Here is an 18019-nt window from a genome sequence, read left to right on the forward strand (position 1 = left end):
ATCTGAGCACTGCTGGGTGTGACCCGAAATCAAAAAAATAAAACAAATTTTAAATTAAAATGAGTGAGTGAGTGAATTACATATAGAAATGAATGTGTAGTTCTTTGAGCCAACATGTAATAATGTTTGTGAATGTGTGTTTTGTTTTAGGCTGGAAATTATGATGCCTGTCTACAGCACCTTGCCTGCCTGCAGGATATAAACAAAGATGATTATAAAATAATTTTGAATACAGCAGTAGCTGAGTTTTTTAAAAGTAACCAGACAACAACAGATAATTTGAGACAAACACTTAACCAGCTGAAGAATCAGGTGATACATGAGTGAACTCATCTACAAAAATATTTTAGAATTAAGAAATATCAATAGTTAAACAATTAACGTGACTTATTGTATGAAATTAATATCACAGAATCTATTAAGACATTTGTTGGTAATTAATTTTGCTTATGTAAAACTATTATTCTGGGGCCCGAGTGATAGTATAAAGGATAGGGCATTTGTCTTGCAATGTGGTAGACCTGAGTTGTATTTCTGGTATCCCATATGGTTCCACACTGTCAGAAGTAATTCCTGAGTGCAGAACCAGGAGTAACTTCTGAACATCACCAGGTGTGACCCAAGAAGCCCCAAAAGCAAACAGACAAAGAAACTGTTATTCCAGGAAATGAAAGGTAGATTTTGGTATGGTTTTATTTTCTACTGAGTTTTTAACTTGAACAGGATAGATAAAACGTACCAAATTTGAATGAGCTTTGGAGTTTTAAAAACACAAGAAGGAGGGGCTGGAGCAATAGCACAGCGGGTAGGGCGTTTGCCTTGCATGCAGCCAAACCCAGGTTCGATTCCCAGCATCCCATATGGTCCCCCAAGCACCGCCAGGAGTGATTCCTGAGTGCAAAGCCAGGAGTAACCCCTGAGAATCTCCAAGTATGACCCAAAAAGCAAAAAAAAAAAAAAAACACAGGAAGGCCTATGAAGTAGTTGTTATAACTTATTTTGCAGATCTGAAAGTCGAGGTATAGACAGCTTATGTAAATATGGAGAAGCTTAGGTGCTAAGATCACTGTTATAGCTGTTAAGATTTCATCATTAAAATGTAAAATTGTTAGGACCTGGAAGATGGCCCACAGTGCTGGAACCTCAGCATGTTTTCAATGTGGGACGCCTAGGTTTGGCTCCTGATACTTCTTGGTCCCCGAGTACCACTGCTGGGAGTGGCTCCTGAGAACAGCCAGATGTGGCCCCAAAATAAGTATGTATTTTGGCACTTTGGATCATGACGTGATTAGTCCATTAAGTGGAATATAATCTAATATTTTTGTTTTATTTTTTGTTTTGGGGCCACACCTGGCAATGCTCAGGGGTTCCTCCTGGCTCTGCACTCAGGAATCATTCCTGGTGGTACTCGGGGGACCATATGGGATGCCGGGGATAGAACCAGAACCAGGCTCACAGCATGCAAGGCAGAGCCCTACCCACTGTACAATTGCTTCAGCCCTGAATCTGGTCTTGGGTTCTTTTTTTTTATGGTGTTAGGCCCACCTTCTAATTTGTCTCATCCTAAGAGCAACATTGCTCATATCACAGAGTTAGACTTTTGATGTCCAAGAGCGTCCAGTAACAAACTTAGAGTAAGATCTGTTCTGAATCATGTACAAAACAACTCACTCTTCTGAGGAGCCCTATGAAGTCAATTCCAGGGGCCAGAGAAAATCGTCTAGTAAGTCAGAAAGTAGAAATCCAGCTTATTGATGTTGTTGGCTGATAAAACATGGATGTTAGCAGCCAGAGACATGTGGCTCAGTGTGTCTTACATAAATGAGATTGAGTTCAATCCCCAGCACCGAAAAAAGAAAAAACAACTAAAGGTATCTTCACAATGCAAGGAAGAGAATCACCTCGCCTTATACTATGTACTTAAGCAGATCTCAATCAAAATACAAGTTTTACATAACACAAATTATTACGGAGGTGATTGCAAAGTAATATTTAGTATGTGAGTGGTTTAAGACCCAATCTCTTGAGAGTATAAGGAAATGCAGAGCAGAACTACTGGTCTGATTATTTTTGTTTATTTAAGCATTCTTTGACTTTTGTTCTTTATTTCCTTACTATTGTTAGAGCATTGTCCCTTTGATTATTTTATAGGTCCACTCAGCTGTTGAAGAAATGGATGGGTTAGATGATGTTGAAAACAGCATGTTGTATTACAATCAAGCAGTCATTCTTTATCATCTGCGGCAATATACAGAAGCGATATCAGTTGGTGAAAAACTTTATCAATTCATAGAACCTTTCGGTATGTAATCTGTTAAGTCAGAAATTTCTCTAGCTCCTCATTCATATTGTAAAAGGCCTGCAGGTGATTCCCGTAGGCCACTCCTCATCTCCCAGCCAGGGAACCTTTATTTCAGATAGCCTTTATTCAGATAGCTCAAGCCAGAGAATTTCTTGTTACTATTTAAAGAAAGAACAAAAGCATTCTCAGAAAATTCCTATAGGGTTAGTAAATATGTAAATTGGATCACTTTTAGATTAATTCAAATTTTCTGTTAGCCCCTCTCTTTGCCCCAATTTAGTTTTGGGGTCATAACCCCAACTCCTGGTTCTGCACTCAGAAATCACTCTTGGCTGTGCTCAGGGATTATATGGGATGCAAGTTAGTATTCGGGGCTTACTCTTGGCTCTGTGCTCAGGGATCACTCCTGGAAGGGGCTGCAGAACCATATGGGGTACCAAAGATCAAACCCAGGTCGGCTGTGTGCAAGGCAAGGTTCCTGATGCCTGCGTACACACAAGTTCCTGATGCCTATACACACGCAGGTTCCTGATGTCTGTGCACTCACAGGTTCCTGACGTCTCTCCACACACAGGTTCCTGATGTCTGCACATGCAGGTTTCCGATGCCTGCATGCACACAGGTTCCTGATGTTCATGCACACGCAGGTTCCTGATGCCTGTGCACACGCAAGTTCCCACTGCCTGTTGTACACACAGGTTCTTGATATCTGCACATGCAGGTTCCTGGTGCCTCCGCACATGCAGGTTCCTGATGTCTGTCCAGTGTATGCATTCCAGCACAGCCACCACAGGATAGGTGGCAGTGGCAGGTGGTGGCTCCTGTGGTGCTTGCAAGGGCTGCCAGGTCCCTTTTTACATCATAGCTGTTAAGCTCAATAGGTGCTGGAAGCAGTTTGTGACCCTGAGATGATGCCCAAGTGCTTGGGGCTACTATTTAAGCTTCTTAACGGCTGTGATACAGAGACACACAAAAGAATCTTGGAACCAAGCAGCTCACTGCAGAGATTTTTCCAGATCCAAATTATCTAAAATTTTAGAGTTCCAGAAGCGCGCAGCTGCTTTTATGCTATTCATAACAAGCAATACAAAATAATTATCTAACATATTCCTTTTCGGCAGGCTTGAGCTGTGGCAGGAAAATTCAAAATAATGGTGGTTGGATGGTGTCCAAATGCTGAGTGTAATTCAGTAATGTGAACAACTTTATGAAAATAAAAAAATTTAAAAATAAAATTTTTAAAAAATTTTTTAAAAAATAGAAAAACATAAATTTTAAAAAAGGGGAAAATGGGGCAGAGCAATAGTACAGGGAGTAAGGTGCTTGCCTTGTGCACAGCCAACCTGGGTTTGATCCTTGATACCCCATATGCTCCTTCAGCCCCCTTCAAGAGTGATCCCTGAGCACAGAGCCAGGAGTAAGGCCCTAGCACCCTGGGTATGGCCCAAAAAGGACCAAAGAAAAAGAACATAATTTGAGGTTTGGGTTTTTGGTTGTTTTTTTTTTTTTAACATTATTACTTGGTTCCCCACACATTATTTACTCACTGAAAAGCACTGTCCTGAGACTGATGATAATGCAGTGAGTGAGTCTGAGTCTCCAGGTCCTGAGGGGAGCTGGGAGCTTAGTGAATGAGAGCAACTGCATGCAGGAGGGCCCCATGGGAGCTAAAGGAGCACAGTAGAAAGTGAAGTCAGATGCTCTGAAGAGGCAGAGAGTTGAAGGACTCCCTGATTTAGGTGTGGAGGAAAGCCCTTGGAGACCCTCGCATGTCAGATGCGTTGGTTGATCTTTGTTTTAAGAAGAATCCTCTTTGGATTCCTGGAATCCCGCTCTGCAGGAGCAAGAGCAGAATCAGGCAGATTTGTAAAGCTTTTAAGAACTTTTGAGATTTTCTTTCTTATAGCTGCTTTCTATAGACCTTATTTTTTTCCTCTTCTTTATTGAAAGGAAAGGAAAATAGGGTTACGTTATAGTAGGTTACTCTTCCTCCAGTGGTTCTTCTTCCTTAAAGTCCTCGTCTTTATACATTTCTCTCTGGTCTTTCTTTTTTTTTTTTTTTTTTTTTCCTCTTTTGGTCTTTGGCCTATCCACTTGGCAATGCCCCAGGGTTATTACTGGCTGTGCACTCAGGAATTATACCAGGTTGTGCTTGGCAGACCATATGGGGTGCCGGGGATTGAACCTGAATTGACCATGTACATGGGAAGCTCCCTACCCACTGTACTTTCTATATAGTCTTTCTTCACTTTCCAATCCACCTCTTGCTTTCTTTTTGCAACATTTTCCCTCCCATCTCATGTATAGAGAGGAAGTCTTTAGGGTGGGAGAGATACACTACGGGGGCGGGGTGGGGTGGAGGCACTTGCCTTGCATGTGGCTGACCCAAATTCAATCCCTTCACTCCCTAGCACCACAGGTGGTCTCTCAAGCAACTGCAGAAGTGATGTCTGCACATCCAGGATCCAGGAGAAAATCCTAAACACCACTGGATGTGCCTACATCCCCACCCCACACTCCAATTCCCCCTCCAAAAAGGGGGGGAAGGGAAATCTCCCTAAAAATCACAAATGTGAAATCTTCCTAAAAACATAGATCTTTTTAGATTGAAAGAACTTCAAAATAGCACCTGGTCCACATCCCTCTCTTTTGGCTGTCACATATTCTTCTCAGTTTACAGGGCAGCCACATACCCAGCCTTCAAAACTTAGTTCTGTGGTGTGCAGAGGCCGTATGTGTAGTAAGCTGCAGAGCAGATACTGGAAGTGAGATTTCTTTCCTCCTAAAGGAACTCCTCGTCTCAGGTGCAGGCGCTGGAGAGATGGACAGCTCATAGGTCTAGAGTTGTGTGCTTTGTGCCCAAGTCCTGGCTTTGAGCCTTAGCATGCCCCTGGAATCCTGCAAGTTGCTTCCACTCATGGTTCTGCCAATGAACATTTATTTCAGTCAAGGCTTCTGCTTGGATTTTTTAGAGCCTTGTTTTCATAGGGGTGAGGGTCGATGGTGTTTGATTCACTTTAGATTGTGACTTTGCTTTTTCTGTGTTTGTTTTACCCCCCCAGAAGAAAAGTTTGCCCAAGCAGTGTGTTTCTTGCTTGTAGACTTGTATATATTAACCTACCAAGCAGAGAAAGCTTTACATCTTCTTGCTGTACTAGAAAAAATGATTTCACAGGGTAACAGTAACAAAAATGGAAAGAATGAGGTGAGTATTCTGAGGTAATCCCACTACGTTTAAAATATTCATATTTCTGTTATTAAATATATAAGTCTTTTATTCATTCATATAAAACTTACCGTTTTAAAGTGTATAGTTCTGTAGTTCTTAGTAAACACAGGGTTGCATAGTCATTCCCCCATCTAAGTCTACCCCCCAAAGGATAGGGTTCTGAGAGACTGCCATCAGACTGGAAGGGATGCTGGAGACCCAGGTTTGAGCCCCAGCATCACAGGTCTTCTGAGCACTGCACGAGTAGCCCCTAGCAGTGCTCAGGGCTTACGCCCAGCACTCAGGGGTCACTCCTGACAGAGCTCTGGGAACTGTATAGAGTACCAGGGTTACGGGGCTGGAGCAATAGGACAGTGGGTAAGGCACTTGTCTTCTTGCGTACAGCCGACCCGAGTTTGATCCCCAGCACCCCATATTGCTCCCCCTTCCCCCCTTCCCACCAGGAGGGATCCTTGAGTACAGAGCCAGGAGTAAGCCCTAAACACCACTGGGTGTGGCAATAAATAAATAAATAAGAGTATCAGAGTACACACCCAGGTTAATCATATACAAGGCAAGAGTCTTACCTATTGGAATATCTCGTCGGCCCCTACCCATGCTTTTAAAACCTTCCTATTCATGCTTTATCCTTTGCTTTTCTTTGTTATTTCAAAGAAACCAAGTGGGGCTTCTTCCCCAAGGATCACATTTTTGTTGTGATGCTGGGGGATCACAGTGGTAGTGATACTGTACAACTCAGCATTTGGGGCAGTGCCAGGGACTGCTAGGGGTCAAACTCCTGACCACCTGCCAACAAGGCAAGTGCTTTCCACAGAGCACATCCCTAGCCCCTATCTATGCTTTGAATGAAAATTGAGTCTCATCTGTGAGCTGTTCAGAAATCAATTCTTATCAGCCAATCCACACTGCCAGCCCTGAACTTCTGGGAGTAGAACCTGGAAATTCTGAATTATGAAACCTCTCTACAGGCTAAAATACTTAATTGGGTTTAACTTTGTATCATCTCCCTACAGTCTGGTAATAATACAATCAAAGATGGATCTAATCATAAAGCTGAAAGTGGAGCTCTGATAGAAGCAGCAAAGTCGAAGATTCATCAGGTAAAGCTTATGTAATAAGTGTACATATATAGGTCTAAATCATGAAGCATGTGGTCGTTGAAAGCAGTAAATAATGAATAGTTGATTATTGAAAGCAGTAAATAATTGGGGGTGGAGTGATAGTACAGAGAGTAGGGCGTTTGCCTTGCACACGGCCAACCCGGGTTCGATTCCCAGCATACCATACGGTCCCCCGAGCACCACCAGGAGTAATTTCTGAGCCAGGAGTAACTTCTGTGCGTTATCGGGTGTGACCCAAAAAGCTTTAAAAAAAAAAAAGTAAATAATTAAAAACATGTATTTTATTTGGCTTTGAGGCATATTCTTCTAAATAAATTTCACTTGAGAGCATAATGCGGCTCTCACTTCTTTTTGTTCCAGAAGATTGAAAGGAAGTAAAATCAGTTTATACTTTAAGACTTATTGTTGTTTGCCATGTTCAGTTAAGAATTGATGGAGAGAGGGGGGCTGGAGTGGTAGGCGTTTACATTGCACATGGCTCACCTAGGTTCAATCCTCAGCGTCCCATAATGTTGCCCAGCACCACCAGGAATAACTCCTGAGTACAGAGCCAGGAGTAACTCCTGAGCATGACCTGGTGTGACCCTAAAAGCCAAAAAAAAAAAAACCTAGGTCATTTAAAATAGTGTAAAACTTGCTCTCACAAGGAGCTGGTATTACTAATACAGACATATTGGGTATAAGTCCTTTGACTAGAAAATAAGAGTGACATGTGCAGAGCTGTCCTCATGCTCACACACGCATCTCTCCTTTCTCCTTTGACAGTATAAGGTGAGAGCCTACATCCAGATGAAGTCTCTCAAAGCGTGCAAAAGGGAGGTCAAGTCGGTCATGAACACGGCTGGAAATGTGAGTTTCTGTTAAACTTTGTTTTCATTTGTAATTTCAAAGCCTAAAGCTTTCTGACAGTACAGTAGGTATTTGTCATTTTAAAATTCTTTTTTTTAGTCTGTTAGAGTGTATGTAGACTATCCAATATAAAGGGGGCTGAAGAGGTTATGGCTGACCCAGGTTCAGTCCTTGCCACCACATATGCCCCCTCCCTCCCCAGCCCTGCCAGGAGTGATTCCTGAGCACAGCCAGTTGTGGCCCCAAAATAAAACCCAAAAACCTTGTTGGAGAGCTGCAAAGTAGTGATTTTTGTCTATAATTGACTGTATTTATCACTTAAAATTTTAACAAGTATTTCCCACTTTGTCCTTAGCTTCAGAATCACCATTTTAAACAACTATCTAGTATTTTGAGTGGTTTATCACAATTGATAGAAATACTTACTGATTCTAGACACTTCAGGATTGTTTGCATTATACTCAAGCATGTAGTTGTGGCCAATTTGACTAGTACTAGATATTTTTGAATATAATATCCACTCCCCAGCCTTCCACTGATAAATGAATTTTAAGGAACTAAGAAAGAGAGTTTTAAGCAGACTTGATGCTTCTTAGGCCAGGGACGGGGCATGTCTGGTCTATGGTCCTCAGAAGACCCACAAAATCCTAAGGATATATTGAATATGGTGGGAATAAGTCAAGATAATCAACCTTAGAAATAATAAACAGGATCCAAATTAGCCACCGGATCACTCATTTTTTAAAAACCATTACAGCCTAGATAGGAGGCCAGGTATTTGCATCACAGATGGCTACAGATAGAGAGGACAATAGGAAAATAAATTGTAATTCAGTGTAGTAGTCATACCTAATCAGGGAAAACTTTAAAAGGAATTACTGCCACCTACCAGGAGGTGGAGCAAAGCACTAACAGGAATTTGAGAGGAGACCTGTAAATAGAGGGTAAATAAAGCCTCCAGAGATCTCCAGAAAATCATTGCTTCGTCCCCAGATTCCTGCCTTTTTCTGCACTTTAAATAAGTTTTATGCAAGTGACCCTCCATCAGGAGGACTTGTTAGGATTAAAAGGTAGCCTTCAGGGGCTGGAGCAATAGCACAGCAGGTAGGGCGTTTGCCTTGCATGAGGCCGACCTGGGTTTGATATCCAGCATCGCATATGGTCCCCTGAGCACTGCCAGGGGTAACTCCTGAGTATAGAGCCAGGAGTAACCCCTGTGCATTGTCAGGTGTGACCCAAAAAGCAAAAATAAAAGATAGCCTTCAGGGTTTCACATCTTCCAGAAGGGCAATGGAGAAGATTATCCATGACTTCTACTCATATCACTTCGATAGCCACATCCACCTGCCCACATACCAAATTCCGCAGGATGGATATGTCGTTCCCAATGTTCTCCCTTCCAAAATCCGACACACCATTTCATTGGTAAAGAAACGAACAGCACCTGGCCCAGACAAGGTCAGACCTGGACACCCGAAGAACCTGCCATCAGTACTCATCAATACATTGGCTCGGCTCTTCACGTGCTACCTATCTGAATGCAAGGTTCCATCCCAGTGGAAAAGCAGCAGGACTGTATGTACTACTGTACAAGAAGGGAGACATCCACGACATTGGCAACTATCGCCCAATCTGCCTATTGTCTGTCATCTACAAGCTGTTCACTCAAGTTATCTTGAATAGGATTGGCAGAACACTAGATGAAGGACAACCATGTGAGCAAGCCAGGTTCCGCAAAGGATTCAGCACCATCAACCATATCCACACGACAACCAAACTTATTGAGGTTTCTCGGGAGTTCAAGATGCCACTCTGTCTAATGTTCATTGATTTAAAGAAAGCCTTTGAGTCTGTTGAGACTGAAGTGGTCATTGAAACCCTAGCCAGTCAGGGCATTCATACCCAATGCATCAGGATCCTCCGTGAGCTGTTTACGGATTCATTACCAGGATCTCACCATTCTACAAAGAAGTGATCATCGACGTCAAGAGAGGGGTTCGGCAGGGTGATACCATTTCACCGAAACTCTTCAGTGCCACCATCGAGAAAGTCATGCGATGACTAGAATGGGAGTGAAGATAGACTGTCAGCAACTACACCACCTCTGCTTTGCTGATGACATCGTTCTAGTAACACCAAACATCAGTCAAGCAGCACAAATGCTGGCCGACTTCGACCATGAGTGTGGAAATGTCGGACTACAGCTGCATTTCACGAAGACAATGTTTATGAGAAACAGTCTCATTCCTGACGTTCTGTTCGCTCTCAACGGAATGACCATCTCCGAATGCAACAGTTATGAGTACCTAGGTCAAGAAGTCAACATGACGAATGACCTGGCATCTGTGTTGTGCAGGAGGAAGAGAGCGGCTTGGAACGCCTTCAAGAGTGCCGAAGAAATAGCTAAGAGGACGAAGAACCTCCGGCTCCGTACACATCTCTTCGATTTCACTGTTCTTCTTGCATTAACATACACCTCAGAGACCTGGGCCCTATAAAAACAGGATGAGAACGCTATTCTGGTTTCCCAAAGAGGAGTTGAAAGAGCTATGCTTGGAGTATCACGTTTCACTCAAAGGAGAGAAAGAATTCGGAGTTCCTACCTCCATCGAGGGTCAAGATCAGGGATGCTGTCTCGCTTACCAAGGCGTCGAAAATCAGACGGGCTGGACACGTAATGAGATTTGGAGATGATTGCTGGACTAGAGCCGTTACCGACTGGATTCCATGGGACATCAAAAGACCTTGTGGCCGCCCACCTACCAGATGGTCAGACTTCTTCGTCAAGACGCTGAACGATCAGTTTGAGGCTCTTCGTGTTCCTAGAACTAACAGATGCCATTGGGCTACACTAGTGACAGGGACGAATGGAGACATTACTGGCACCCCACGAGCAAATAGATGATTAACGGGAAGTCAAGTGATCAAGTCTTCAGGGTCTGGAGCAATAGTATAATGGGTAAGGCATTTGCCTTGCTCTCAGCCGACCTGGGTTCAATTCCCAGAATTCCATATGGTCCCCTGAGCACTGCCAGGAGTAATTCCTGAGTGCAGAGCCAGTAGTAACCCCTGTGCATCGCACCCAAAAAGCCAAAAAAAAAAAAGTATCTTTCCGTTCAAAAGCCTCATTTTAAAGTAGCAAGATTGACTCAAGATAAAGGATCTTGGGACCAAAGAGGTGATAGCACAGGAGCTAAGGCACTTGCCATGTATGCTGCCAAGCCTGACTTGACTATTGGGTACCACATATAGTCCCTGAGAACTGGCAGGGGTGATTCCTGAGCACAGAGCCAGGAGTAAGCCCTGAGCATTGCTGGTTGTCTCTCTAAAACTTAATAAATAATGTGATAGGTAAAGTCAGAGTCTGTTCTACTAGTAAGCATACAGTAGGAGTTTTTAGGTTGACTCTTCGTTCGGTGTATAAGGTACTCTGACAGGTTTTGGTTTTTGATGGTGAGAATATTAACAAATAGATCATATTTTTTGTGGCATGACCTAACTGATTATGCTCACTGATATGATTCTGACTTCACATCAGGCATTTGAAGACAAGTCACCAGTAATATGTACTTTCTTTACAGTCTGCGCCCTCTCTATTTCTGAAGAGCAATTTTGAGTACTTAAGAGGCAATTATCGAAAAGCTGTGAAGCTGTTAAACAGTTCAAACATTGCTGAGCATCCAGGATTCATGAAGACAGGTAAAAGAATATTCACGATCACAATCATCCTGTTGTTCTTCGATTGCCTTGAGCAGGCACCAGTAACGTCTCCTTCGTCCTAGCCCTGAAATTTTAAAAAGTGCCACATTCAAGGCTCTTTCAGGGTTAGGAGAATGAGAACCATCATTGTTACTGGTATTTGGCATATTGGGTACGCCACAGGGAGTTTGCCAGACTCTGCCGTGCGGGCAGGCTGCACTCGGTAGCCTGCCAGGTTGTCGAAAGCAGGAATGAGATAATAAGGTGTCGCGCTTCCAGGAGCTGGGTTTTATAGTCTCTGGGTCTTGGATGGGATTACATGGCACTGGCAGGCAGTTGGTGGCTGTGACCCCCGCCTACTGGAAGATGGAGGATCTGGGTGGAGTATGCTCAAACCCCAATCCAAGCAGACTTGGAGATCTCAGTCCCGGGACCTGCATGCCTTTGTTTCTCTGCCGGTACCTTTATGCGTGTGGAGAGTGGTCTCAGCATGGTTGTGGCTGGTTCTGGAGGTCTTCGGCTGCCAGGGCTCTGCTGTGCGCAGTGGCAGTATCGTAGCCAGTGAGGTTTATCTGAGTCACGATTATTGCTAATTGAAAAGAATATTGTGAAGCAATATTTTCTTCCAGGATTTTTTGCTTGTTTTTTTTTGTTGTTGTTGTTGTTCTGTTTTGGGGTCACACTCTTCAGTGCTCAGGGTTTATTCCTAGCTTTTAATTTCGGAATTATTTCTGGCGGGCTCAGGGAACCATATGGGATGCCGGGGATCGAACCCGGGTTGTCCACATGCAAGACCACCCACTATACCATCTACCCTGTTTTATTTTCTCTCTCTCTCTTTTTTTTTTTTTTTTTTTTTTTTGCTTTTTGGGTCATACCCGGCATACCACAGGGGTTACTCCTCGCTCCTGCACTCAGGGATTACTCCTGGCGGTGCTTGGGCGACCATATGGGATGCTGGGAATAGAACCCAGGTTGGCCGCATGTAAGGGAAACGACCTACCTGCTGTGCAATCGCTTCAGCGATTTTCTCTTTTTAAAATATTTTATTTTAAATATTTTAAAATATTTTATTTTCTCTTTTTAAAATATTGTCATGGTTGGACCACAGCAGGCAGGGTGCTTTCCTTGCACATATCTAACTCGGGTTTGATCTCTGCATCCCTTTGCTTCCCTGAGCCTTTCCAGGTATGATCCCTAGTGCAGAGCCAGAAGTAAGCCCCCTGCACCCCTGTGTATGTCCCAGAAATTGCACTCCTAAATGAAAAGAGATTTATGGACTGGAAAGAGAACTTAGCCATTTGGAGCTCATACTTTGCATACAGGATACCCAGCTCCTGTCCTTTGTACTGCATGGTGCCCCAGCTACTCCTAAACACCAAGTTGGAGTTACCTCTGATTACTGCCCAAAAAAATCAGTAGATGATGATGAAATTTTCAGACAGCCCTGAATTCCAAATGCCTTGTAAACTGTCCTTTAGGAAACAAGTAAAATTGTATGCCTGTATGAAGTATATCAGCAGTAAACTGTTCTTTTACTGAGGGCATATATGTGTTTATTTCTCAGGCGAATGCTTAAGGTGTATGTTCTGGAATAATCTTGGTTGCATCCATTTTGCTATGAGCAAGCACAATTTGGGGATTTTCTACTTCAAAAAGGCTCTGCAGGAAAATGACAATGTCTGTGCACAGCTTAGTGCAGGCAACACGGATCCAGGTAAGTCCCCTGCTGGAATAGTTTGTGTAATACTTTGTGGGTTGGGTTTTTTTGGCTTGGTTTTTAATTGATTGAGACTGTAATTTATAGTACCGTTAATGATGGTTTCTCATGCACATAATTCCAACATCACACTCATCACCAGCATACTCATCTCCTTCCCCAAGACCCCCAGTCCATCTCCCATTCAGCCACCTCCCTCTCCCCCCACCCCACTGCCAGCCCCAGCCCCTGTATTTCACTCTTTGGGCAAAGCACGATTCTAAGAAGCAAGCATACAGTGAGAATGCACACTCTGTGAGCTGTACAGTTAAAACTGATCCTGGCTCAACATAGTTAACTCGGACGTGGCAGTGCTCAGGGCTGACTACTGGCCCTGCACGCAGGGATCACTCCTGGTAGGGTTCGGGGCCACTGGTGGTGCTGAGCATCGAACACGGTGGCAAGCTGCTTCCTGATGTACTATCTCTCTTGCCCCAACTCTGAGGAGGGGCTTTTGTTTTTCTTTGTTCTGGTTTTTATTGATGTTTTTTGGGGGGGTCACACCCGGCGATGCTCAGGGGTTATTCCTGGCTCTACACTCAGGAATTACTCCTGACAGTGCTCAGGGAACCATATGGGATGCTGAGAATAGAACCTGGGTTGGCCACATGCAAGGCAAATGCCCTGTATGCAAGGCAGTCGCCCCACCTTCTGTGCTGTTGCTCCAGCTCCTGTTTGTCTTTGTTCTGTTCTTTTTTTTTTTTTTTGGAGGGAGGAGGGATTAGGCCACAGTTGGCAGGGCTCAGGGCCAATGCCTGACTTTGCTCAGGAAACACCCCTCAGCAGCTCAGGGGACCGTGTCGGATACCAGGGATCAAACCTGGATTGGTCACATTCATGGCAAGTGCCCTACCTCCCTACCTGCTTGCTGTACTGTTGCTCCAGCTGCCCGACTCATAGGATTTTTTTTTTTTTTTTTTTTTTTTTTGCTTTTTGGGTCACACCCGGCAATGCACAGGGGTTATTCCTGGCTCTGCACTCAGGAATTGCTCCTGGCAGTGCTCAGGGGACCATATGGGATGCTGGGAATCGAACCTGGGTTGGCCGTGTGCAAGGCAAACGCCCTACCCGCTATGCTATTGCTCCAGCCCCACATAGGATTTTTAATAGATATTGCTACTTAGAAAAGAGCCCAGTGTTAGGACTAATTTTGAATTACTCATTTAAAGAAAATTTTTTTTAAATATTTGAATTTTTCTCAGAATTTTACTTGATATACTTTTTGAAAGCACCTCACAATCTTTAAGCAAAGTTTCAAAGATGCATTTTTATGTCTATAGGGTAGAATTTGGGCCATACCCGGCAGTACTCATGGGGTACTCCTGGCAGTGCATGGGGGGGCCATGTGTGGTACCACATGCAAGGATTTAAGTGGACTTAGCATCATGGAAGGGAAGTACTTTAACACCCCATCCCATCTCTCTGGTCCCATTTTAAGAATTCCTCTTCTGGGAAGAGTACCCTAGGAATGGTGCTCAGGGACCACTCCTAGAACATTGTTCAAGGGATCATGCAGTATCAGGGCTGGAACCTGGGGCTCTTATACCAGCTCTTAAAGCTAACTTGCCAGCTCCTATTTTAAGAATTATTGATGACAGGGGACAAGAGAGATTACAGCAGAGGAAGAGTACTTTCCTTATATATGACCGACCCAAGTCCAATGCCAAGCATCTGTTATGGTCCCTTAAGCCCCAGTAGGAGTGATCCCAGAGTGCAGAGTCAGAAGTTATCCAAAAGATTTAAATTATTTATATGAAGTACTTAAAACCAAGCAATTATTTAGCTTTCTGAAGTTAAAAAAATGTGAATTGATAGAAATTTTTATTCAAAATCATAAATGGTTTCATTTTAATATAGACTATGAAACTTTGGATTTGTTTGGTTTTAGTCTGCTCCTGGCTGAGTGCTCAGGTTGCTTCTGGCATTACCAGGGAACATAGAGGCAGGGATGGACTCGCTCCAGCACTGTGACACTTTGAATAGATAAGTGGATGAATTACAGTATTACAGGTATATAGTGTATCTTTTTTTTTTGCTTTGGGGCCACACCTAGCGGTGCTCAGGAGTCGTATGTGGTGCCAGGGATTCAGAGTAGGGCAGAATCATTGTGGCCACATGCAAAGCAGTCACCCCATCTTCTGTATTGTCTCTCCAGCCCCAGTGTTTATTTGGGCTTTCTGTTTTGCTCTTGAGCAGCACCCATAAGTGCTCAGGGGCTGCCCCTGCTCAGCGATACTTGGGATCATGCAGCGCCAGAGATGGAACCTGGCTTCCCGCGTGCAGAACATGCACTCAGCCCTCTCTCCTGCCCTTAGTACTTTAATTTGTATTTTAGTTATTGAAGTCCCCTAGCCCCCTAAAATTACTATTATAATTAACATAGCACATAAATGGTAAGTGGTTAACCAGGCTGAAAGTACATTCCTAAATGCAGAGCCAGGAGTAATCTCTGAGTGACCCTGGGTGTGACCCAAAAAGACAAAAAAATAAACGGAGAGGTGTGGGGCTCTCAGGGGTGAAAATGGACCCCATCTCTTTCCTTTGCCATCTAGAACAGAAGTGCCTGAGGCTAGCAGATGAGCTGAGATTTCTCTGCTCACCAGCTCAGGCAACTGCCAGGAGTCTGGTGAGTTGTGTGGGGTTGGGGCAAAGACCACCAATGGTCAGAGCCAAGGCAGCCTCAGCTCAGGTGAGCAGCATGTCAATAGCGTGTGGTTGAAGGATTCCATTGGAGTATGGGTTTTCATTGTGGGTGTTCCTTAAAGTCTAATGATTCTATCCCATCTATCCCTCTCACCAGCCAAAAAGTTTTCAGGACGCCCCATGTGCACGTTGCTGACCAACAAGAGGTATGAGTTGCTGTATAACTGTGGGATTCAGCTGTTGCACATCGGGCGGCCACTGGCTGCCTTCGAGTGTCTGATAGAAGCCGTTCAGGTTTATCACGCAAATCCCCGCCTCTGGCTCCGGCTGGCCGAGTGCTGCATTGCTGCCAATAAGGGGGTGAGTGTTGCGTGTGTATCTTCAGTCCTAACTGTTTTGTGGGGTTGGTTTGGTTCACCTTTGGGATTTGGATAGGGAGAGAGACCTTTTTTGGGGGGGGTCACACCCGGCGATGCTCAGGGGTTACTCCTGGCTTTGCACTCAGGAATCACTCCTGGCGGTGCCCGGGAAACCATATGGGATGCTGGAAATTGAACCCGGGTCAGCCGCGTGCAAGGCAAACGCCCTACCCACTGTGCTATTGCTCCAGCCCGAGAGAGACCATTTAATGTTTAATTAGGATAGTTTTGGGGGAATGGGACCTTGAGTGATAGTACAGCAGGTCGGGAGGGTGATTGCCTTGCACAGGGCCGACCTGGGTTTGATCCCCAGATAGTCTCCCTGGACACCACCAGTAGTATCCCAGAGCACAGAGCTAGGAGTAAACCCTGAGTACCACTGGGTATAGCCCCCCAAAAACAAAATAATAGTATTAATACCATAGCATAGGTCTTCAGCTTCCTGAAATCTTGTTTCTTTTCTGTGGCAAAAAGGAAGGGTAGGGACTTCCCAAGCAGTTTTCAGTGGCCACTTGCAATCTCTTGGCAATCAGGTCAGAATTCAGTGTTGGGGCCTGGGATGTTGTCCTCGTAGGGCCATGAGTCCTGGGCCACCGCACAAATACTTGGGAACCTCTGAGGCTGTACCAGGTGATTGTGATGGTGCCGAGGATCATCAAATAGGGGTCAGCTGCATGCAAAAAATGTCTCTTTTTGGGGGGTGGGTGGTCAAAGACAGCGATGCTCAGGGGTTACTCCTGGCTCTGCACTCAGGAATTACTCCTGGCTGTGCTTGGGGGACCATATGGAATACCAGGGGTTGAACTCAGGGTCGGCCGCATGCAAGGCAAACGTCTTATCGCTGTACTTATCGCTCTGGCCCAAGAATTAGTCTTAACCCCTGACCTCTGCCAAGAGAGATCTAACTCTCTGGACTTTACTCTCTTTTCTTGTCTTTTTTTTTTTTTAACTTTGGGTCACACCCATCATTGATCAGGGTTTATTCCTGGCTCTGTATTCAGGAATTACTCCTAGGAGTGCTCAGGGGACTATATGGGATGCAGGTCTGCTGCGTACAAGGCAAGTGCTTTACCCACTGTACTATCACTCCGCCCCCACAGTCCTTACTTTTGATTCTTTGATACTAAACATACTTTATCACCAAAAACTCTGCATTGGTGGATCTTAAGAGCAGGATAGTTGTGAAAGGTATTGGGTTACTTTTTTATACCCCTCTAGGAGTGAAGTTACAAGTAAGTTCCTTGTATTTTTTAGACTTCTGAACAAGAAACAAAAGGTCTTCCAAGCAAGAAAGGAATTGTACAGAGTATCATTGGTCAAGGCTATCATCGTAAAATAGTGTTGGCATCGCAGTCCATACAGAATACCGTGTATAAGTAAGTATTTTGTAAAAAAGAAAAAAGTGAATGTAGATCTTCATATTCAAATTACTCATCTATAAAAAATGGATAAGACTCTTTCAGGGCTAGAGTTACAGCACAGTGGGTAGGACATTTGCCTTGCACACTGCTGACCCGTGTTCGATGTCCACCATCCTATATGGTCCACCCTTGCACCGCCAGGAGTAATTCCTGAGCACAGAGCCAGGAATAACCCCTGAGCATTGCCATGACCACCCCTCCCCCCAAAAAAAATCTCTTTCATCAGAGGAGCCACTTTGTAGCTGAGTCTTCCTGCTACTTCAGCGTGTGCTTAGTCCCATGGTCAGTTTTATTCTTTCTCTTTTTTTTCCCCCCTGTGGGGCCACATACAGCAGGGGCTCCTGCTGCAAAGCATGCATCCCTTTAAGCCATTTATTTGCCCCGCTGATGGTGAATTTTATCCAGTGTTCTTTATTTTTATTTTGTCTTTGGGGGCCACATCTGGTGGAGCTCAGGGCTCTTCATGGTTCTGTGCTCAGGAGTGTACACTGCTTGTGCTTAGGAGACCAGATGTGGTGCCAGGGATTCCAGCCAGGGTCTGCAGGATACAAGGCAAGTACCTTAACCCCTGTAATAC

General features: G+C 44.3%; 1 protein-coding gene and 1 pseudogene across 2 annotated transcripts in view; both read left to right on the forward strand.

Moving 5' to 3' along the window:
- Window positions 1–18019, forward strand: part of CNOT10 (CCR4-NOT transcription complex subunit 10) — a 57869-nt gene that overhangs the window by 14156 nt on the left and 25694 nt on the right. For both annotated transcript variants that reach the window (XM_056129143.1, XM_056129145.1), the window contains exons 3-11: window positions 151–312; window positions 2152–2302; window positions 5365–5507; window positions 6545–6631; window positions 7418–7501; window positions 11083–11200; window positions 12768–12917; window positions 15760–15962; window positions 17276–17397. In XM_056129143.1, the coding sequence (XP_055985118.1) occupies window positions 151–312; window positions 2152–2302; window positions 5365–5507; window positions 6545–6631; window positions 7418–7501; window positions 11083–11200; window positions 12768–12917; window positions 15760–15962; window positions 17276–17397 (1220 nt within the window). The remainder of the gene's footprint in view (window positions 1–150; window positions 313–2151; window positions 2303–5364; window positions 5508–6544; window positions 6632–7417; window positions 7502–11082; window positions 11201–12767; window positions 12918–15759; window positions 15963–17275; window positions 17398–18019) is intronic.
- Window positions 11733–11850, forward strand: LOC130038015 (uncharacterized; annotated as a pseudogene).

Source organism: Sorex fumeus, unplaced genomic scaffold (genome assembly GCF_029834395.1).
Source record: "Sorex fumeus unplaced genomic scaffold, SorFum_2.1 ptg000072l, whole genome shotgun sequence".
Lineage (NCBI taxonomy): Eukaryota > Metazoa > Chordata > Mammalia > Eulipotyphla > Soricidae > Sorex > Sorex fumeus.